At 39.0% G+C, this 17,769-nt stretch overlaps 4 protein-coding genes across 4 annotated transcripts; 2 read left to right on the plus strand and 2 right to left on the minus strand.

Annotated features, from left to right (window-relative positions):
• Positions 1–235: 235 nt before the first annotated feature.
• LOC124415962 lies at positions 236–2,146 on the plus strand. The gene is made up of 4 exons (XM_046896727.1): positions 236–373; positions 505–732; positions 834–1,009; positions 1,453–2,146. Exons 1-4 carry the CDS (start codon positions 362–364, stop codon positions 1,490–1,492), a joined length of 456 nt encoding a protein of 151 aa, XP_046752683.1. The 5' UTR covers positions 236–361; the 3' UTR covers positions 1,493–2,146.
• Positions 2,147–2,833: 687 nt separating this feature from the next.
• Positions 2,834–5,841, plus strand: LOC124416291. The gene is made up of 4 exons (XM_046897221.1): positions 2,834–3,215; positions 3,837–4,509; positions 5,017–5,245; positions 5,454–5,841. Exons 1-4 carry the CDS (start codon positions 2,834–2,836, stop codon positions 5,640–5,642), a joined length of 1,473 nt encoding a protein of 490 aa, XP_046753177.1. The 3' UTR covers positions 5,643–5,841.
• A 248-nt stretch (positions 5,842–6,089) lies between these two features.
• On the minus strand, positions 6,090–8,657 carry LOC124415961 (SH3 domain-containing protein Dlish). Its single transcript, XM_046896726.1, has 5 exons — positions 8,189–8,657; positions 7,750–7,985; positions 7,165–7,542; positions 6,659–6,884; positions 6,090–6,551 (listed from the first exon to the last, which is right to left on the minus strand). Exons 1-5 carry the CDS (start codon positions 8,235–8,237, stop codon positions 6,277–6,279), a joined length of 1,164 nt encoding a protein of 387 aa, XP_046752682.1. The 5' UTR covers positions 8,238–8,657; the 3' UTR covers positions 6,090–6,276.
• A 3,277-nt stretch (positions 8,658–11,934) lies between these two features.
• On the minus strand, positions 11,935–16,699 carry LOC124415958 (ski oncogene). Its single transcript, XM_046896717.1, has 3 exons — positions 15,491–16,699; positions 15,129–15,361; positions 11,935–14,297 (listed from the first exon to the last, which is right to left on the minus strand). Exons 1-3 carry the CDS (start codon positions 16,592–16,594, stop codon positions 13,409–13,411), a joined length of 2,226 nt encoding a protein of 741 aa, XP_046752673.1. The 5' UTR covers positions 16,595–16,699; the 3' UTR covers positions 11,935–13,408.
• Between the last annotated feature and the right edge of the window lie 1,070 nt (positions 16,700–17,769).

Below are 17,769 nucleotides of genomic sequence, written 5' to 3' on the forward strand. Positions count from 1 at the left end.
AAAACAGCAGCCCATATAATACGACCGTTCTTAAGCCCACCATAGGTACAAATATGAATGAAACGAGCCCGCATAATCTGTAACACAACAGTTATGGGTCAAAACGAAAACGTGGGAATTTATTTCGTATAAAACTTTAATGGCGATTTTATAGGTGGGGGTTCTGCAGCGGGACCACTCGCGGTTTCATGGTCGCGAAAGTTATAATAAGGGTTACAGAATCCAGCGAGACATTTGGTGGATAGTTGTCAGCGAGCTAGGAACAGTGTTTGAACTTGGTTGACTTGAATAGTTTTCCTCATAAAAACTTCGCTCCGTGTTCGTTCACTTTGCAAAAGAAATTTTTTTACTCAATATTCCAATGCTCGAGACGGTAATTTCACCGGTTATTTACTCATCCATTAAACGCTTTACACTAACGTTAAACGAGATTGCCACTATTTTTTTATAGTGTTGACTATCACGATAACAAAATTGCAATATCTCATCACCGCGATTTTTCAGCCGTGGAAAATCGCTCTTCTCTTCAGCCTGACTTTGGGCCTGGCTACCGGAGGACCAACTGACTTTTTTCACAGGAGTAAAAACGTCGAGAGTGCGTCAATCGGCAACGAACTTGTTGATCAGATGAGTAATTCATCACGAAATTTACGATTCGGTGATCAGGAGCGGCACAGAGAAGGTCGACTTTCTGAGGCAGAGTTTTCATCGTACAACTTTAAGGATCCCAATGTATGTACGATGTGCAAATTTCGCATTCAACTTATCGATTCGCCGAATAATTATTGCTCAAAAATATCAAGTATTAATATTGAATTGAATCTACCCTGCAGGGACCTGGGACCTACGCCTTTGGCTACGACAACGTCGTTGATGCAGAGGGCAACGAACAATTTCGCAACGAAGAAAAGCTGCAGAATGGAACCGTGCTCGGGGAATACGGCTACACCGATAAAAAGAGCAAAAAAATCGTCCGTGTCACTTATTCGGCGGATGTGAGAGGCTACAGGTATGAGTTTTTGAATAAAAGAAATCGCATTATTATAATTACTATCGGAATTTTATTATTTTCGAGTACAACTTCACAAATTAAAAAAATTGGCCTTGCTGAAAGGAAAGCGTTTTTGCAAAGAAATAATCTTTGTGGCAATTGGTACAGAGTTTGGAATTTTCTAACTTGCAGAAGATGTAACTTGATCGAACTTATTTACGTCCACGAAAAAAGTGAATTTAGTGAAATTTTTCCTTGAATTTATTAATTTTGTTTGCGACAGCGATAATCTCATATGGAATGTACTGTGCACAACACGAAAACTCAGAGATCGCTTTAACTTTCAAGCTATTTTCCAAAAACCTGGGTAACGCACGCCCGAATCTCGCGTATTATGTCTGTTATCGATGGTATACATGCTGTTGAACATCTCGTAAATCAAAAGGAATTAAAAATTTCAGAGCGAAGACGGAAGTACTACCTCTAGACGACATTTATTAATTATTATCCGCGGTTATGACGTGCTGTAATGAGAAGAATACTGCTGGAAGATACGGCGTACGGTGATTTTAGTCCGTTACTCGATGTATAATAAATTAACGATTTCGTATACCATTACTCAGCTGTCATATAATCGAAAATCTTTACCTGCCTCTAATATGGTATAATAGATACTGTCTTTGCGTATAATGGCTTTTGAATCATCGGAGTTCTCGGTTCAACCCACAACCCACGTAAAAATAGGAATCGAACGTGTTTTATGACTTCGTTAGCATAACGAAACAGAGTATAAAATTATCCCAACTATATCATGCAGCGTTGGTTGCCTCGCATCAAAAACCGCCTAAATTACAGTATCGTTGGATAACTCAAATATTGGTATTAAGCATACAAAGAAAGGCATACAATGAACACTTATGGTGAGGCTCTTGAAATACGCGTATGTCACCGAGAAACTAAATGCAAATATTGTATTTGTTTATACAATATTTGCTGTCACTCATACCCACACGTAACACAAGTGTTAAAGACTTTTGGTGATAATTTTTTTTTTTTCTGTAAATATCTATATTTAGATTTTTCTAAAAAAAACTACAGCGAAGTTTCGGATTTTTTTAAATAACTATATACAAGCATTCAAATGAATTTTTTTTTGAATTTACAATGCATTATTTGTTTCCCCAAAACAATTCTATGACGAATAATCCGATTTTATAATTTTTATATAAATCTCTATATGTACCAACATGCGAGAAAGATGTGTCGAGCAGAGCCTGTCTTTGGAACAGTCCAACTGAATTATCTACAAAAGTTTCAATGCCTCTATTTATTACAAATTTCTAAAAAATGTCTAGTAGTAGGGATACACACGTATGTTCACGTAATTACTGTCTGAAATTATTATCGAATAAATTTATGATAAGACGTAAACCGATGTGCATTTTGTTTTATTTTTCTGTCAATACCAATATGGAGTTCTGTCAATGACAGGGTTTACGGTTAACACCGTTAGGTCGTTCCTGAAGCCCGTTGCGGTTGTAAATTTTGATTAGGATAAATTATCATTGATCTCAATTCTGCGGCAAGTAAACGAGCCGATTTGCTCGCAAAAAAGCCAGTGATCTGCAGCGTAGGAAAAATCAGCGCAGAATTGGACAAGTGAGCGAGAAAAACCAAGCTGAAATTAAGTGTACAATGTTTTGTCGAGAACCAAGGCACAGCTCGAGGCTTGACCAACGTCAATTGGGATCAGAAATATCAAGTAGCGTCGGCGCGGAGGAAATCTGGAGCAAAAGCCCCCCTGAAATACCCAGGAAACGAGCGTAACAGGGGCAAAAGACGATGGAGAGGGTGCAGCAGAGGTCACAAATCGCCCCTAATTCTCTCCGGGGTGAAATGAACAGTCGTCTGAGCCTTCAGCTGAATCAAGGTGCTTTTTACGGTGGAAGAAAGCGCGAGAATTTCAGCGACAGGTCACCGACGACGGGGGAATCGACAGAAGTCGAAGACGACGAGCCCGAGGACGATTACACCGAGGAACAATTGAACAACTCTTGTAAGAACCTAGGGCCGACTCAAAGACCCATGATATGCGGCGTTTGCCACTTGGCACCCGGCGTTGCTGGTGTTGCCGGCGTTTCGACAAACCCGGGACCAATGCTCACGTGCACCCAAGGCCATCTTCTTTGTCAGCAGTGTCTTCACCGTTACACAGTTTGTTCAGGTTCGTGTAAATAATTTAGCTATAGTATCGCATTTCTTCAGCTTCTATATATTTAACAACAAGTATTCGTAGTGATAAATTATCTGACCGAAGAGAACGGTTTTTCTTCTCATGTCCGGCTGTAGCATTCTCTTGAGCTTTCTATTATTATACATATAGTCCAGTAGGAATGTATACTTGACGATGCAATTTTAATTTTCGACGGGGCGGCGGCGGGGGGCGTTGGTAGTGAAAATCCAAAAATTAAACCAGATTTTGCGGCAGTTTCGGCCGCCATCTTGAATTGATGAGGGAATTCTTTTTTATCAAATAACTCAGCCATTCTCAACTTTTGACTAGAAATGGTCGAAACTAAACTTGTAGGAGATGTAATATTCTACGACTTTGGTCATGAGAACTTTTTATCTACTTTATATCGATATTTTCCGACTTGAATCACAAATTTAAGATGGCGAGCGAAGCTGCTGCAGAATCTAGTTAAAACTATGGTTTTAGACTATCAATAACCCCCACTCCAGCGATTGGAAGAAGAAAATAGTGGTATCAAAAAATCGCAAATTCAAGTAAGTGGAAAACGGAAGTGGATGGGCAACGAATTAATTTGCTATATTTTATTTCTAGACATAGGCTGTGTGGTGTGCGGAGCAGATCTTTACGCGTCGACGGCAAGCTGCTGCCGCATAACGCGTCAGCCGAACGTGCAATCATCGTCGGTTGATCCCCGAGGGGTGGTCCAGGTGATCCGGAATGCAACGCGATCGTCGACACCGGGTGATGAGGCGGAATATCAGCCGAAGAATTGGTCTCGAAATTTCAACGAGGTTGCAAGAACGGGGCCGGCAATTCCTGGAAGCAATTCGCGCTGCACAACTGGGTATAATTCCGGATGGGAGGGAGATTCCGGAGACGTGGGGCAGCCCTTGGCGAACGCCAGTTCTTCGCGACTTCACCGTCATCAACAGCGAAGTTGCTGCAGCATCGCGAGAGGCGGCGACGCTGACCTGGAACCGGAAGTCCGGAAGAGAATCGGGAACTTCCCCAGGGATGCAGGCAACGGAAACGCCGCTCTGATTCACACCGAGTGTTCCCGAAGGCCCATCAGGTGTCCCAGACTAGACTGCGCCGTCAACGTCGCCTTTTCCGCCCTTACTCATCACTTCCTCTTTGACCATCCCGAGGTTCCGATCCTCAGCGTTGAACCTGGCGCCAAAAGCACCCTCATCGTCAGCTTCGCGTCTCTCTCCTGCGACTCGAGTCGCTGTCTTGCTTTGCTTTTAGTTTCCGGTAAACTCACGTAAGTTTCTTGTCTATACTTTTCGATGGACATGGTGATCGATTTCTGGTGATTTAAACGCTTGTAGGAGATTCAACAACCCTGCTGAAAATGATCATGTTTTAAATTATAAAACGTTATTATAACTGAAATTCAAGTCTAATTTATTACATTATTTACCTTGTGAATTTGATAAAATATATAAAAAATAATGCGATAAATTACAAAAGCTGAAATCATCAGATATGCTAGATCAAAAATCATATAGTGATCTGTATAATTTTTATACCGTTTTTTATCCAATATACCTGATGATTTATGCTTTTGTAATTTATTAGGGGATTTTTTTATATATTTTATCGAATTCGCAAGATAAATCATGTAATAAATTACATAAGAATTTCAGTCATAACGTTTAATAATCACACATGATCATTTTCACTAGGGAACCCCGAGCTCTTATGGTCATTGGCCGATATCTCTGTAATCAATGGTATCCTTTTCTTTTTCCCTTGGCAATATGATAAGAGGTGCAGCGGCCAGATTGTTCAACGGAAGTCAGATCCAGCCTAGGTACCGCAACAGACTTCCGCTCCCGGTTTTGGCCGCGCGACTTCATTGTTCGAGTCAAAATCCTCGCGAGGACGACGGAAAGGCTCACGGCGAGGGGCAAACTCAGGGCGACATCGTAATAGCTTGGGTTGCCGGCCTGGACGTAGGGGATGCAGCGAGTGGCACTTTGCGATGCAGTATTCAAGTATTATTATCCCAGTGAAAATCAAAAATTGCACTTTCATTTCTTCGGAAATTGTGATTTCACTTCAAATTATAAGACTTGTCACAAATACAAAATTAAAGGCTCATCTTTCCACTGTCTTCTTCGCTGTCTGACATTTTTTCATTCGACAGGATTTTAAACTGCAAATAAATAAATAAAAGTATATATATACATATATATTTTCAAGGTAGTCGACGGGAACGACGACGGTGGACTGCGATCGTTGACGTATACGGGGCCGGTAAATTCTCTGCGAACAGCGCAACGTCCACGAGAAGTCTTCGCAACCGGTGACTGCGTAATTTTGCACCAAGGCTTCATCAACCACATTACATCCGGCTGCACCAGCCTCAATGTAAACGTGAGCGTGCACTGATCGAAAATCAAAGCACATCGGGCCCATAAAAACGACGGCTCGTTTGTATCGTCCCATATATTTGCAAAGATCATTTGATGATTATAGAAAGTATATATAAAATAAATAAACAAATAAATTATCACAAAACGCATTGCTATAATATTAACATTGCTATATATTTTTAACTGCTAGTGGGATAGTACGGAAATGTTTCATAACGTTACATCATTAATATTAATAATAATATTATTATTATTACTATTATTATTAAGGTGGACGAACGTAAACGCAGAGATATTGGATTTTCGAATAATCCTCCGAATAATTAATGATATATTATGTAATAATTTTTTTTTTTCATATTTTTCTTCTTTTGCGATACAACGGCTGTCCAAATAATCAATATATGTATAATGTGTACATGTATATAATATATACATGCATACATATACGTATATATATACATATACATATATTTATATATATACACACTGTATATATGTGTGTATAAAAAAATAGGGTAAGAATACAACAGTAACGTATAATTAATTTAGTGAGGTTTATAGATTTGAGAAAACTTTTTCCCCACTAAATATAATTAATCGTTTGATATAATTATAATTAATATTTGTTATCATTAATTAACGTTGAATTATAGGCTAGTCATTGCAGGGGGACGAGCGTATGCCTTCGGAATAAAACCATACTTGCGAGTTTTTGGCGCATACGCCCATAGCCATCCATCCACAGTCTGATTAGCTAGGTCTGCATAAATCCAGTCAGCTCTTCTCACCGAGAGGTCATCCGGTGCTTGTGCTTTATAATCATATAGAACCACTAGTTCTGTACCACTCGTTTCGTCGCGAAAATCTCTAAGGTCTTTTTGCTGTAACGGTTCGCTACCCGTTACATTTGCGTTACCTGTTCCTGCTTTGAGTTTTGATGAAAAAAAATTGACAATTAAGTTCAATAATAAACTCTGGAATAAAATTAGCAGTGACATTGTTTTAAAAAATAATAAAGTAAAGACGAACCTAAACTGTGAGGATCTGTCGAGGTGTTGGAATGGAGAATATGTCCAGGGTAGACAAAACCAGACGGTACAAAGCCTTCGTTGCCATCACAATGTCGAAGTACCCAAAACCAGTCTGGATCATCACGGTTGAGAACGGTGACAAACTCACCTCGTTCCACACTCACATCATTTTCATCACGTGCCACAAATGTGTACAGTACTATATATCTTCCTGCCGATGGATCCTAAGTTTAATATATACACATACATTTATATGACATCACGAGTTCACACAGATAAGGACACACTAAAACCTGTCGATGAATTCCTCAAAATAAAATTATTAGAGAATTATTCTTTTCAATTCTCAAGCGATACTTGGTCAAGAATCACACTGTACGAGCCCTGATGTAAAAATATCGAAGCTTCTTGGAAAAGCCTCGACGACTCTTCATTCAAGAGATTCATCATGCAGGTGCAGTAGAGACATTATATAAAAATTAGCATTTCAATATTTTACTGTACCTTGAAGAACGGGTGCACATCCGGCTGCGAAGATGTACTCTGCAGAGAGTTTTGGGATTGAGCAACATTGGATCTATTTATAGTAGCATCCTTTGTGGTAATATTATGCCGAACATAGCTTTCGCAGTCAGAAGCAGATCCAGTATCTGTTTGCTGCATATCCTGCAGAGTTTGAGATCGAGAAACGTTCGCTGGATCAATATCGTTTTCGTTGGAACGAGGAAGTTTTTTCTTGACATTATTCAAGGTTGCAAGTGTCGACTCGGCCAGCTGTGACGTGTAAGGAGCGCAGTAAGAGTGCGGCACAAATCCCTCCATTCGAGTATCTGCCGCAATGACATAGACCCAGTCGTTTTCTCTGTACAAAATATTCACCACCTATAACATATTGCAAATGTTACTTATGATTTTACGAAGCAAAAGATTGGCGCAAGTGTGTGACAATATCTATTTCTGGTATTCCATATTAACTTAAAGTTCAGTGAACAATACTTGTCTCGCCTAAACATACCTTAAGCGTGGAGTCATTTTATGTCAAGAAAATGATGGCTCTGAATTAAAAAATTTTAACAGACAATCGCTAACCTGACCCCGCTTGACTTGAAGCTCGTCGTCAACGCAGGGTGTGAAATCATGAACGATGACCATCTTGCTATCCGGCGAAAGTCCGTTCTCCTTTTCGATTCCAACTCTGACTAGCGTCTCGATACTTGCACTCCCCGTTATTCTTCCTGGAGGCAGAGGGACTCTGGTCCCAAGTCCAACCCCCCCGGCTCCTCCACCGCCTCCATCTTTCTCTAAACTGAAGTTATGAGTCCCAGCTGAAAGACGGTAAAAATTAAAACCAGTGTCAGTGGGTGAGAATTTAGGGATTCAATTTTTCCGTGCAAGTAGATTTTACATCGACGTGAAAAGAAGAAATGAACTGTTTGTAAAGAGAAAAAAGCAGAGTGCCAAAGTTGCCAGTTTGCAGTATTGTTCCAAAGATATTTCTGGTCTCTTTCGACTCTGGTGAATTACGTACGTTTCTTTTTTTTCCCACGGCGTATACGGACTGGGCACAAAAAAGCCATCCTTCAGTGGGCCCAGGTTCCTCTTCACATTTTCATTAATTACTGGGTCTGTTCGAGATCATTTTGAAGAAAGATCGGATCGAGAAGTTCCCTTGATATTCCGGAGGCCAGTTTCGCCCCCGAGTTCCTGATCCTGAGAAATACTGAACCAGCTGTACTTATTTCGGAACTGGATCAGGAAGAGAGAAGTCACTCCGGAATCGTACCGCGGAGGATGAATTTCAGACGCGATAGAGTTCACGCACCTGCTGTGCATTAAATCCTAATGGGAAGTTGGCTCAACGGACGCAAGAGTCGGTCCCAAAATCAATTCCGGAGTGGGGATGAGGGCCCTTCTACAGTGGCGATCCCTCGGGCCCCTTGTTCTCAGGATCAGCCGGGCCGACCGAATCGCAACCGGTAAGAACTGTCGCGATTCGTCGATAAAGCAGGAACCTGCAAGGCGCGACGTAGCACACGCGCCTTCGTCATTTCAGGAGGGTACAAAGGATTAATCTCACTCGTGAAATCTGGGGTATACTTTTCCAGAAATCTTCTGAAATCTTTGAAATGTCATGAAACTTTGTAAGATCTCCTGAGATCTTATGAAATCCCTTGAAATCTTTTGAAATGTCGGAAATTTTCCGTTCGAAGAATCCTTCGAAATCTCACGAAGTCTCCTGTAATCTTTTGAAATCCTCTGAAATCATCGGAAATCTTTGAAAATCTGTAGAAATTCTTTGAAATCCCTAAAATCTTGAAACCAGATGTACATCAAATCGATGAGTTATGTATTAACCCTGTGAACTATGACCCAGGGGCTAATACGGGTAATTGCTTGGTCGGAAAGGAGCAGCGATTCCAGATTTTGTTGGCAATTAGAGTTGGAAATGATGTAATTCGAAAATTTCGTGGTGATATATTCGACACCTCGTAACGACCGTTTCCAAGTACCGGCTAATTGGACTTTATATTCATTCATAGCTGCGGCATCGTTTCGAGAGTATTAAGTTCATTGGGAGGATGAGTAAGACTCGGAGAACGCATAGATTTTCTGGCCGAGGTTCAAAATTCTATCCCACACACGTGAATACAACATGTACGAATTTTCTATGCGATGTGGAGGTGTGCATATTATACTTTTGCTTTGGGAATTCCGAACACATGATTTAACCGATTAAAATGATATTTCCAAGGAAATATGGATTCGACGATATATTCTTGGAAAGTTTTTCAAGATTCTGTTATTTCCGGTTTTGAAATAAGATCTGTAGAAAACTGTTAAAAAATGTACAACATCTATCATTTTTCGTTTCTTGATGCTACTTTTGACCGTCAGTCGGAAGCTTCATCATTTAAAAAAAATGCAGTAGTTATTTCACGAGTAGCGAGATAATCTTTCCAAGTTGAAAAATTCAAAGATTTCAACAATCTTAGCCGATCCGAAGGCGAAACGTTGAAAATATCGTAAAATTTGAATTGAATCAATTGTGTGGCAGAAACAGCTAACTTGACGTAATTAAATGATTGATTTCCAGTAAATTAATTTTCTTGCACGTGGCCTAGAATCTTCATATTTGCATCATTCAATAATATAATAAATCACATAATTACAACAAAGACGTGCAACGTGGTCTACTTTTTTCCGTTGGCCGTGGCCTGTAAGAAGATAACGTAATTTTTCAATACGCAAAACTGTCAACGCGAAACTTTACTCGTCGAATGAAATAATCGCTAATTTCCATATATTATTAATAGACATTAATGAACCAATAAACTTTGTAAATCAAACATCACAAATATCGTATTTATTTGTAATACATTCTTATTCGGGTTTAAAATACATTTCAAGCCATAACAGCCGCATCGAAAGCTACAGATGTGAAACAAAAATTGAGAGAAGAACTGTAACGTTTCAACTAATATCATCTGTTTAACATCATTGTGTACGTATGTATAATATGTATATATACACGTACATATACAATCCGTATTCTATGAATAAACCGAACTTATATACAATTATTTTATGAAATAATGTACGTGAAATTGACTGAATTAGGGGTTGTTATTTCAGAATTCGCTCTGCTGCAGCCGCGTGAGAATATTCAAGAAATTTGAAAATCGAAAATAAATCGTATCTGAGTTGCCTGAAATATTTCGAAACAGGGAAAGTATTATAAATCGTTGATAAACGTTCCTGTTCGTCACGTTTTACTAATTTAATTTCTTTCATGTGAACCAAAAAAAAGATTTTTCTCACTAAATACAGAAACTTGAATATACTAAATACCGACGTATCTATAATTTATCACGAAAACTTTCCGCTAATGGAGAAAAAATATCACAGGCTTCGTAAGAAATGATTATTGAACCTAGTATACTCTTCTGGAAAGGATTTTTTGGTTTTGTTTTTTAACATCAAGCAGGCAAAGAAAACAAAAAAAAAAAAAACCACAAACAAATGCTGGTCAGAGCCGATTCTGAAATTAGGTTCATTAATAATTATATAAATATAAATTGTTACGCTATACATAATATACTTGTATTTGAAAAATGGTTTTATTTCGCGAATGACTTATGTGATTGCCCCGTAATAATATTATATTCACTATACTCGAATATATAGTGGTTTTTATTCATGAAATCGATGTCATTTAAACATGTAATTTGTACGTAATCATTTTTTTTATATACTCCGTACGACTCCTTGGTCGGTTTCGATATTGGATAGAATAATTCGATTGAAAGCATTATAGATCTCCTGCGACTCTGTTCGAACTGGTATGAGTGTATAGTACACGTAACTATATGTATGTATATCTGCTATGCTTCAAATGCATCCTAAGCTGAGTAGTAGATAAGGTATACACATTATTAGTATATGTACTATTGTAATTCATATATACATATAATATATGTATGTATATATATATATGTATACTAGAAGTAAATATAATAACTGAGTGTGTATGAAAAACGTAGATTATTACATTCTTTAGTTTAGGTGGGACTCTTACATCATAACATTATCATGTAGCGTACTTAGAACAGAGTAATGATTGTATGTAGGTACCTATAGTATATTACATATGGATATAATATATAATATACCTGTATGTATGTATGTATGTATGTATGTATTTATTATTATTATCATGTCCCGTGCTTGCAGGATAGCTTTGAAAAAATCTCGGTCAAGTTTTATTGCAAATGAATAATAATAATAATAACAATCACCGTCATTATTATCATTACTTATGTATGTATACTACTTTAATTCAAGGGTGGAATTTATCCTGCAATTTTTATCATTATTAACATTATTATTATTATTATTATTATTATCATTATTTATAACAACATTCTCAATAGGCTCTACGGTGTACAGAGTCGGAGAAAATGATCGTAACGCGCGTTTATCATATGCAGATATATTTATGTATACTCTTTTCTGAAACGTCGCGTGAAGGTACGGTATTGGTTATTTTTTTTTTGCTTTTTTTTCTTCGTTTTTTGCGTTTTTTCAATACAGTTTTTGAACATCTTCTAATGACTATTTTCACGGTATTTTATTGTGGTATATTTCGGATGCAAACGAACGAAGGCGAGTTCTTCAAAGCAGTCCATACGCGATTTATTACATGTATTGTATATAAATGTGTGTATGTACCTCGAGTACAAACGAGCATTCAGTTAATTGTCAGTTTTTTTTCCCCTTCTTCACACATATACATAATTAAAATATTATGTATACGATTCACGAACTGTATAATAGTTTTATTACTATAATATTTATATTATTTTCTATATAATAGAATATGGTACGGGTTTTGACTTGACAAAGAGAACTAATCGTTTTTTTTCGATTTCTTGTTATTTTTTTAATGTAAAAATCCGCTTCTGATTCAGAACATGTGCATACGTATATGTATGTATGAATGAAAGCATGTATGGATGTGCGTGTGTGTGTGTGTGTGTAATTTTTTTCGTGGGATCATAATGCGTTTTCTGCACATTAAATGACTGATGAACAACAATGTCTAAAGTCCGCCGTGGGTTCGACAATATACTGTACGCATTTATAATGTATAATCAAGACTAAATATTAAACGAGACTATTATCGTAAAATAATTAATATAGTATCTAATGAAGACAATGCGGAACCGAACGTGTACTTAATAAATGTGGTTAATTTTTTTTTTCTTTTTTTAGTATTGCAACGAGCCGCGTTCGCTCTCGAAACGTAGGCTAACGTAACAACATAGCACCTAGGGTTTTTTGTACTTTCATAATTAATTCGCGTAATATTAATTAAATAAAATAATTAACGCATAATTATACCATGTATATATGCATGTGTGTTTGTGTGTACGGATATATGTGATAAGAGAATTTATTTACATTCCGCGATATTATGATTCTATATATATATATATATATGTGTGTTTGTGTGTATATATATAATCATAATACATGTATAGTTACCAGAAAGAGGAAGAGGAAGTGGAGGAGGATGGGAAAAGAGAGATTTTTAACGGAAAGCAGCCTATTTCTTTGTTCTACCTATTACAATAAAACATTGAGTGTATGACCAAATAGAAAATCATTTTGGGCAAATGATGTATATTTAATATACTCAAATGCTCGTAATTCTTCATGTCTCATGTCCTTAAGATTACAATTAAATAAATCGTTAAACGTAATTGTTATTGGCATGATAAGTTTTCATTTTTTTTTTTTTTTCTTCTTTTTCACTTTTCTTTTTAAACCTAATTACTTTCTTCCGTATAATACAATATCTACAAACCGGTTATAAATTAATGAAACCGTTCATAAAGTTTATACCTATAATATTAGAACTTCTAATCAATAGAAATAACGTTAAAGGCTCTTTATATATCACATAACCCAGAACAGTTTTCATTCTTTTTTTTCATCAATTGTTTTCCTAAAATGTTTGTTTTTTTTCATCCTGTATATTACAGAAGTTAGAATAATCATCAGATTGTTATTAATTTGAACAATAAATTTCAGTGCGCGTTTGTTTTGCCAAAAATACAAACGGCGCAATGTTTGGTGAGCAGTTTTTTTTTTTTTTTTTTTTTTTTTTTTGTTTTTGTTTTTCCTTTCCTATCTCCAATTATCTATTTCCTTCTCTAATCTCGATATGAACTAATGAAAAACAAATCTAATCATTACCAGCTGCAGGGTCATCGGGATCCTCAAGATCCTTACTATCCTTATTCGACGGTGGAACAGCTTCCGCCTCTTCGCTACCTTCGGTGCTATCAGCCGCGTTTGCATTTGCGTTTGCATTTTCATTTGTGTTTGCCGTTAAGTTTACATAATTAACGTTTGCCTCGTTATGATTCTTACCATCATCCTTACTCGTACTGCACTGTAACTGTTGTAGTTCAAGCTGAGATCGAAGCCTTGATATTTCCCTGGCATCGCGACGTCGACTCCGTCGCAAACGGGCGTTTTGCGACGCCAAACGTCGCACAAGCTCCGTAACATCCTTGGGTACGTCGAGAGTCGCTAATCTCGACTCGAGATCCGTGCCAACCGTCGAATCGGAGTCCGAATCACTGTCCGGCGATGACGTTGCTGCTTCCGTCGGCGGGGGATCGACCGTTACCGTCGACGAAGTGACGGCCGTGCTGCTCTCCTCCTCTTCCTCGACATTTTCTTTTGGTACTATCCCACGACTACTGTCTTCGTCCCCTTCCGTCGTGCAGGATAACGCGGGTGGCGAAGAGAGCGACGCTTGACCAGGACCGGGTCCCGGACTAGGTGAAGAAGGCTTTTCTAATTTAACGGTTATCGGCAATGTTTCAACTTTTCCTTCCGGACTCGGCTGGCGATGGTGATGGCGACGTTTCGGATGATGGTGGTGGTGATGATGATGTGAGGCTGGTGGAACTAGAGGCGGTAAATTGAGGGGCGGTAGAGGAGCCAGAGCAACGTTGGGCTGGAAGTGGGGCTCGAAACGTTCGCACTCTGAATGTGGTACCACTCGTTCGGGATGCTGAAGAACCGGAGGTCCTCGACTCAGGTACGCAGGAACCAGAGACGTTCTAGAGAAATAAATTAAGCCCATGTTAATTATCTGTCAGTGGAAGATCGTTCGATCATTTCTGGCTTACAATTAATTGCTTAGGTCTAAGTTTCAATATTTGAATCGATGATATAGGAAAAATTACTTTCCTTATCTTGGTTCGTGTTAATAGTAGACATCTTGTATATACCATCACCAGTATGTTATCTTTAGTCTAATCATGCCAACATCTAAAATTACAGCCAACAGTCTTAGGTATCACTCTCAAAACCAACACTGGATTCAAAGGTTGATAGCAGCGAGATACGCAAGCTGTAGTTTGATGATATTTTTCCAGGTGCTGGTATAGACTAGAAATATATGTTTAAATATCTGCTTTCACGTTTTTCAAACAACTTTCAATAACATCAATGAGAATCAACCACTAAGGAAGCTGACAACGTTGACTTTTACAATAAATTATTATTATTATATTTTTTTTAGTAAACACTCTTTATGAATCACCTTAAAAGCACGTTAAAACTTTCAGAGCTGCAACAATTCTTGCTAAACTCAATAGAGATATATAATATTGATAAATTCACTGTCTTATTTTTCGAACATCGGAATCCAATACTCTATCTTGATTTGCAAGTATCGTTAAAGCTAATATCCTTCTCCGAGAATCTCTCTGGTCAGTGAATGAAACAAGAATTTAAATTTGTATTCTCAGTCTGAATACCCTTAATAACAATGTACTCAACTTTGATTGTAGACTGGTATTTCCAGCCTTAAAAAGTTGGCTTTGTTATAATGAGCGAAAATTATACCAAACGTGATTCGACGATCAAGGTATGGTGCGTAAACATACCCATCTCTGTGTTTACAAGATCCGGCAGCACTCCAAGGGCGGAAAGCCGATGCGCCTCTTGCCGCAAGTTCAAAAACTGCCCATTGCATCTGGAGATAGGGATCATTGACACCGGCGGCGGATGCTGCAGGATGGTACATTCCCATACCGTTTCCTTTGTAATAACCGGGTGAACATTCTTGGTTTGAATCCTTTTTAGCTCTCTTGGTCAACTTTTCAGTGTCGTGTCGCACCTTGAAAAAAGGATTTTAGGGATGAATAACATGAATTAGAAAAATTTCTCTTACAGCTGCAAGCTTGGGATTGTTTCAGTGCTTTATGAGAATATATCGTTCGATACAAGATATTGAAAGAAAAAATACCTGAGGTTTCCTTTTGGAATTGGGTAGATGCCTTTGCTTGAGCTCCCGAAAAAGAGTAGCAACCTGAGGATAGTGGGGTTGATCTCGTGCTAGGAGAAGATAAGATCTCCAATTAGCAGAGTCAAAGCCCCAGTGGCAGGTCCGATTTTCCAACGATCGATGGGCGTGCCTGACGAATCGCTGAGGTGAGAATCTGCCGGTGCATTCGAGACACTCTATGCAGGGGGAATCCTCGTTGATGAAGAGATCCGCCTCGAAAATGCCTTTGCACTTCCCAAAGCATTCATGGTAGACCTTGAACCTGTTGGACGACAAACTTTCCTCCCCCTCATCCTTCGAGTCTTCTATTATAATTTTTTGGCTCTCGATAATATCCTGCGTCTCGCAGGTTTCAGTCCTGAGCAATAGAGCACTGACCAGCCGTTCGGCGTCTGTCTGGGTAATGAGACCGCAGGAGGGCGCATTCCTCGGCAAAATACCGGATAGCTTGAGTTCCTCAAGCTGGTCTCTCGTGCACCGTGAACAGTATATCTGAAGCTCGTCGCAGACTTGGTTTATCTGTTGGAGTGAAAAGTCTTGTAACACGGTGTTTAGAATTTGGGGTAAACAGAGGCGCCTCTCGCCGCCGACAACAAAGCATGAAATTCTCTCGCCTTCGAGGGAAGTTTCGCATCTCTCCGAACAGCTCTGATCAGGCGCAGTTAATATCGGTATCTGAAACTCCGGCTCTCGCTTGTTATCTACTATGACTTTCGCCCTGTCCGGCGGTGGCGGATTCGAGTCAGAATCTTCCAAGGTGTCGATAGTTCTTTGTTGTTCCTTGGAGGATACGATATCGTCGAGCTTATCAAGCCTCTCGATTTCCTTTGCCGAATTTGGCCGCTCAGTGTCGGAATCAGATATCGCCCCATTGGTGGAACGATTTATCGTTGAAAAATGAAAAGCTGCCGGTTCTTGTAGAAGCCCTTTACAGTCCATGCCCAACAGGGCCGAGCTCGGACCCTGAAGGCTCTTTACAGCCGATAGCTGATAAGTTTTCAGTACGGATTTTAATTGCGGACTATAAGACTGGCTGTTTGCATTCGTAGATATTAATGTCTCCATTATACGACAATGAGAAGAATATGAATGAAAATGAATTACAAAAAAAAAATGAACTCTTTTTACTTTATCCCTTTAGTTATAATTATTGTTATTTTTGTTGTTATTATTATTATTATTGTTATTATAACTCTTCCTTAGAACTTGTACATGAATAACATGTGCATATATTAGTTTTTTGCACCAAGTTTATCGGTTCACGTACGTAAACAATACATTTTCTAGCGTCCTTTTTTTCAACTGTTTTGTTGTTGCTACATGTTCATTGTCCGAGTTAGGGTTACAAACGTCGTTCGCATTTCTTTGTTTTGTCCCTATCACTCGTGTTTACTATTGTTTTCGTTTTCTTTACTCATCCTTTAATTAATTTCACTCAGTGCTTATCATTATCACGTCCACATAATATTTACGATCGACACACAAACCGCACACAGAGAGATAGAGAGACCCGTAGGTACACACAAGTCCCGAGAGTCCTGCCTGCGGATTATTAATAAGAGTGTGAAGAGCTGGAACTGGAGAGAGATAGAGAGAGAGACTTTTAGAGTCGTCGCTCTGCGGAGCAGACGGAGGTTCTGTGTTATCGCATTCCAGGCAGCAGCGGTATAGCACAGGTTAAATAAACCGATCGTAGTATCTCACTAGGTTCCTCAAATTCATTGATGAATAACGTAGACGACGTCGAGCGGTAATAAATAGCGAGGACGAGTGTCCGTCCCCCGGTGCCGCCGCTGGCGGTGGTGGTAGTGGTGGTGGTGGTGGTGAAGTAATAATACCTACAGTCCGGGACTTATCATCCATCATCCATCCAGCGTAAAATGATCGGTATGTGAGTATACATAATAATAACGCGGTTAGCAGACACAGGCAAAGGTGAAACGACACGGACAGAAGTAGGTGAATTACAATAGAGATGTGTGTAACGCGAAACACGACGCGTCCGCCGCCGCCGTCGTCCGCCACGAGACGACGAGACTACTCGAGCTGCTGCTGCTGCTGCTGCTGCTGCTGCTGTGGCTGTGGCTGTGGCTGCGACGACGACGAAACGTAGAAAAACACCACGCGACGCGATAAATACACAACACTGCAGAAACTGGTGGTGGTGGTATGGTGGTGTGGTGGTGGTGGTGGTGCTGCTGCCTCGGAATCTTAAAGAGTGAATAAAATAAGCGGAGAGG

This window comes from Diprion similis, chromosome 2, assembly GCF_021155765.1.
Source record: "Diprion similis isolate iyDipSimi1 chromosome 2, iyDipSimi1.1, whole genome shotgun sequence".
Lineage (NCBI taxonomy): Eukaryota > Metazoa > Arthropoda > Insecta > Hymenoptera > Diprionidae > Diprion > Diprion similis.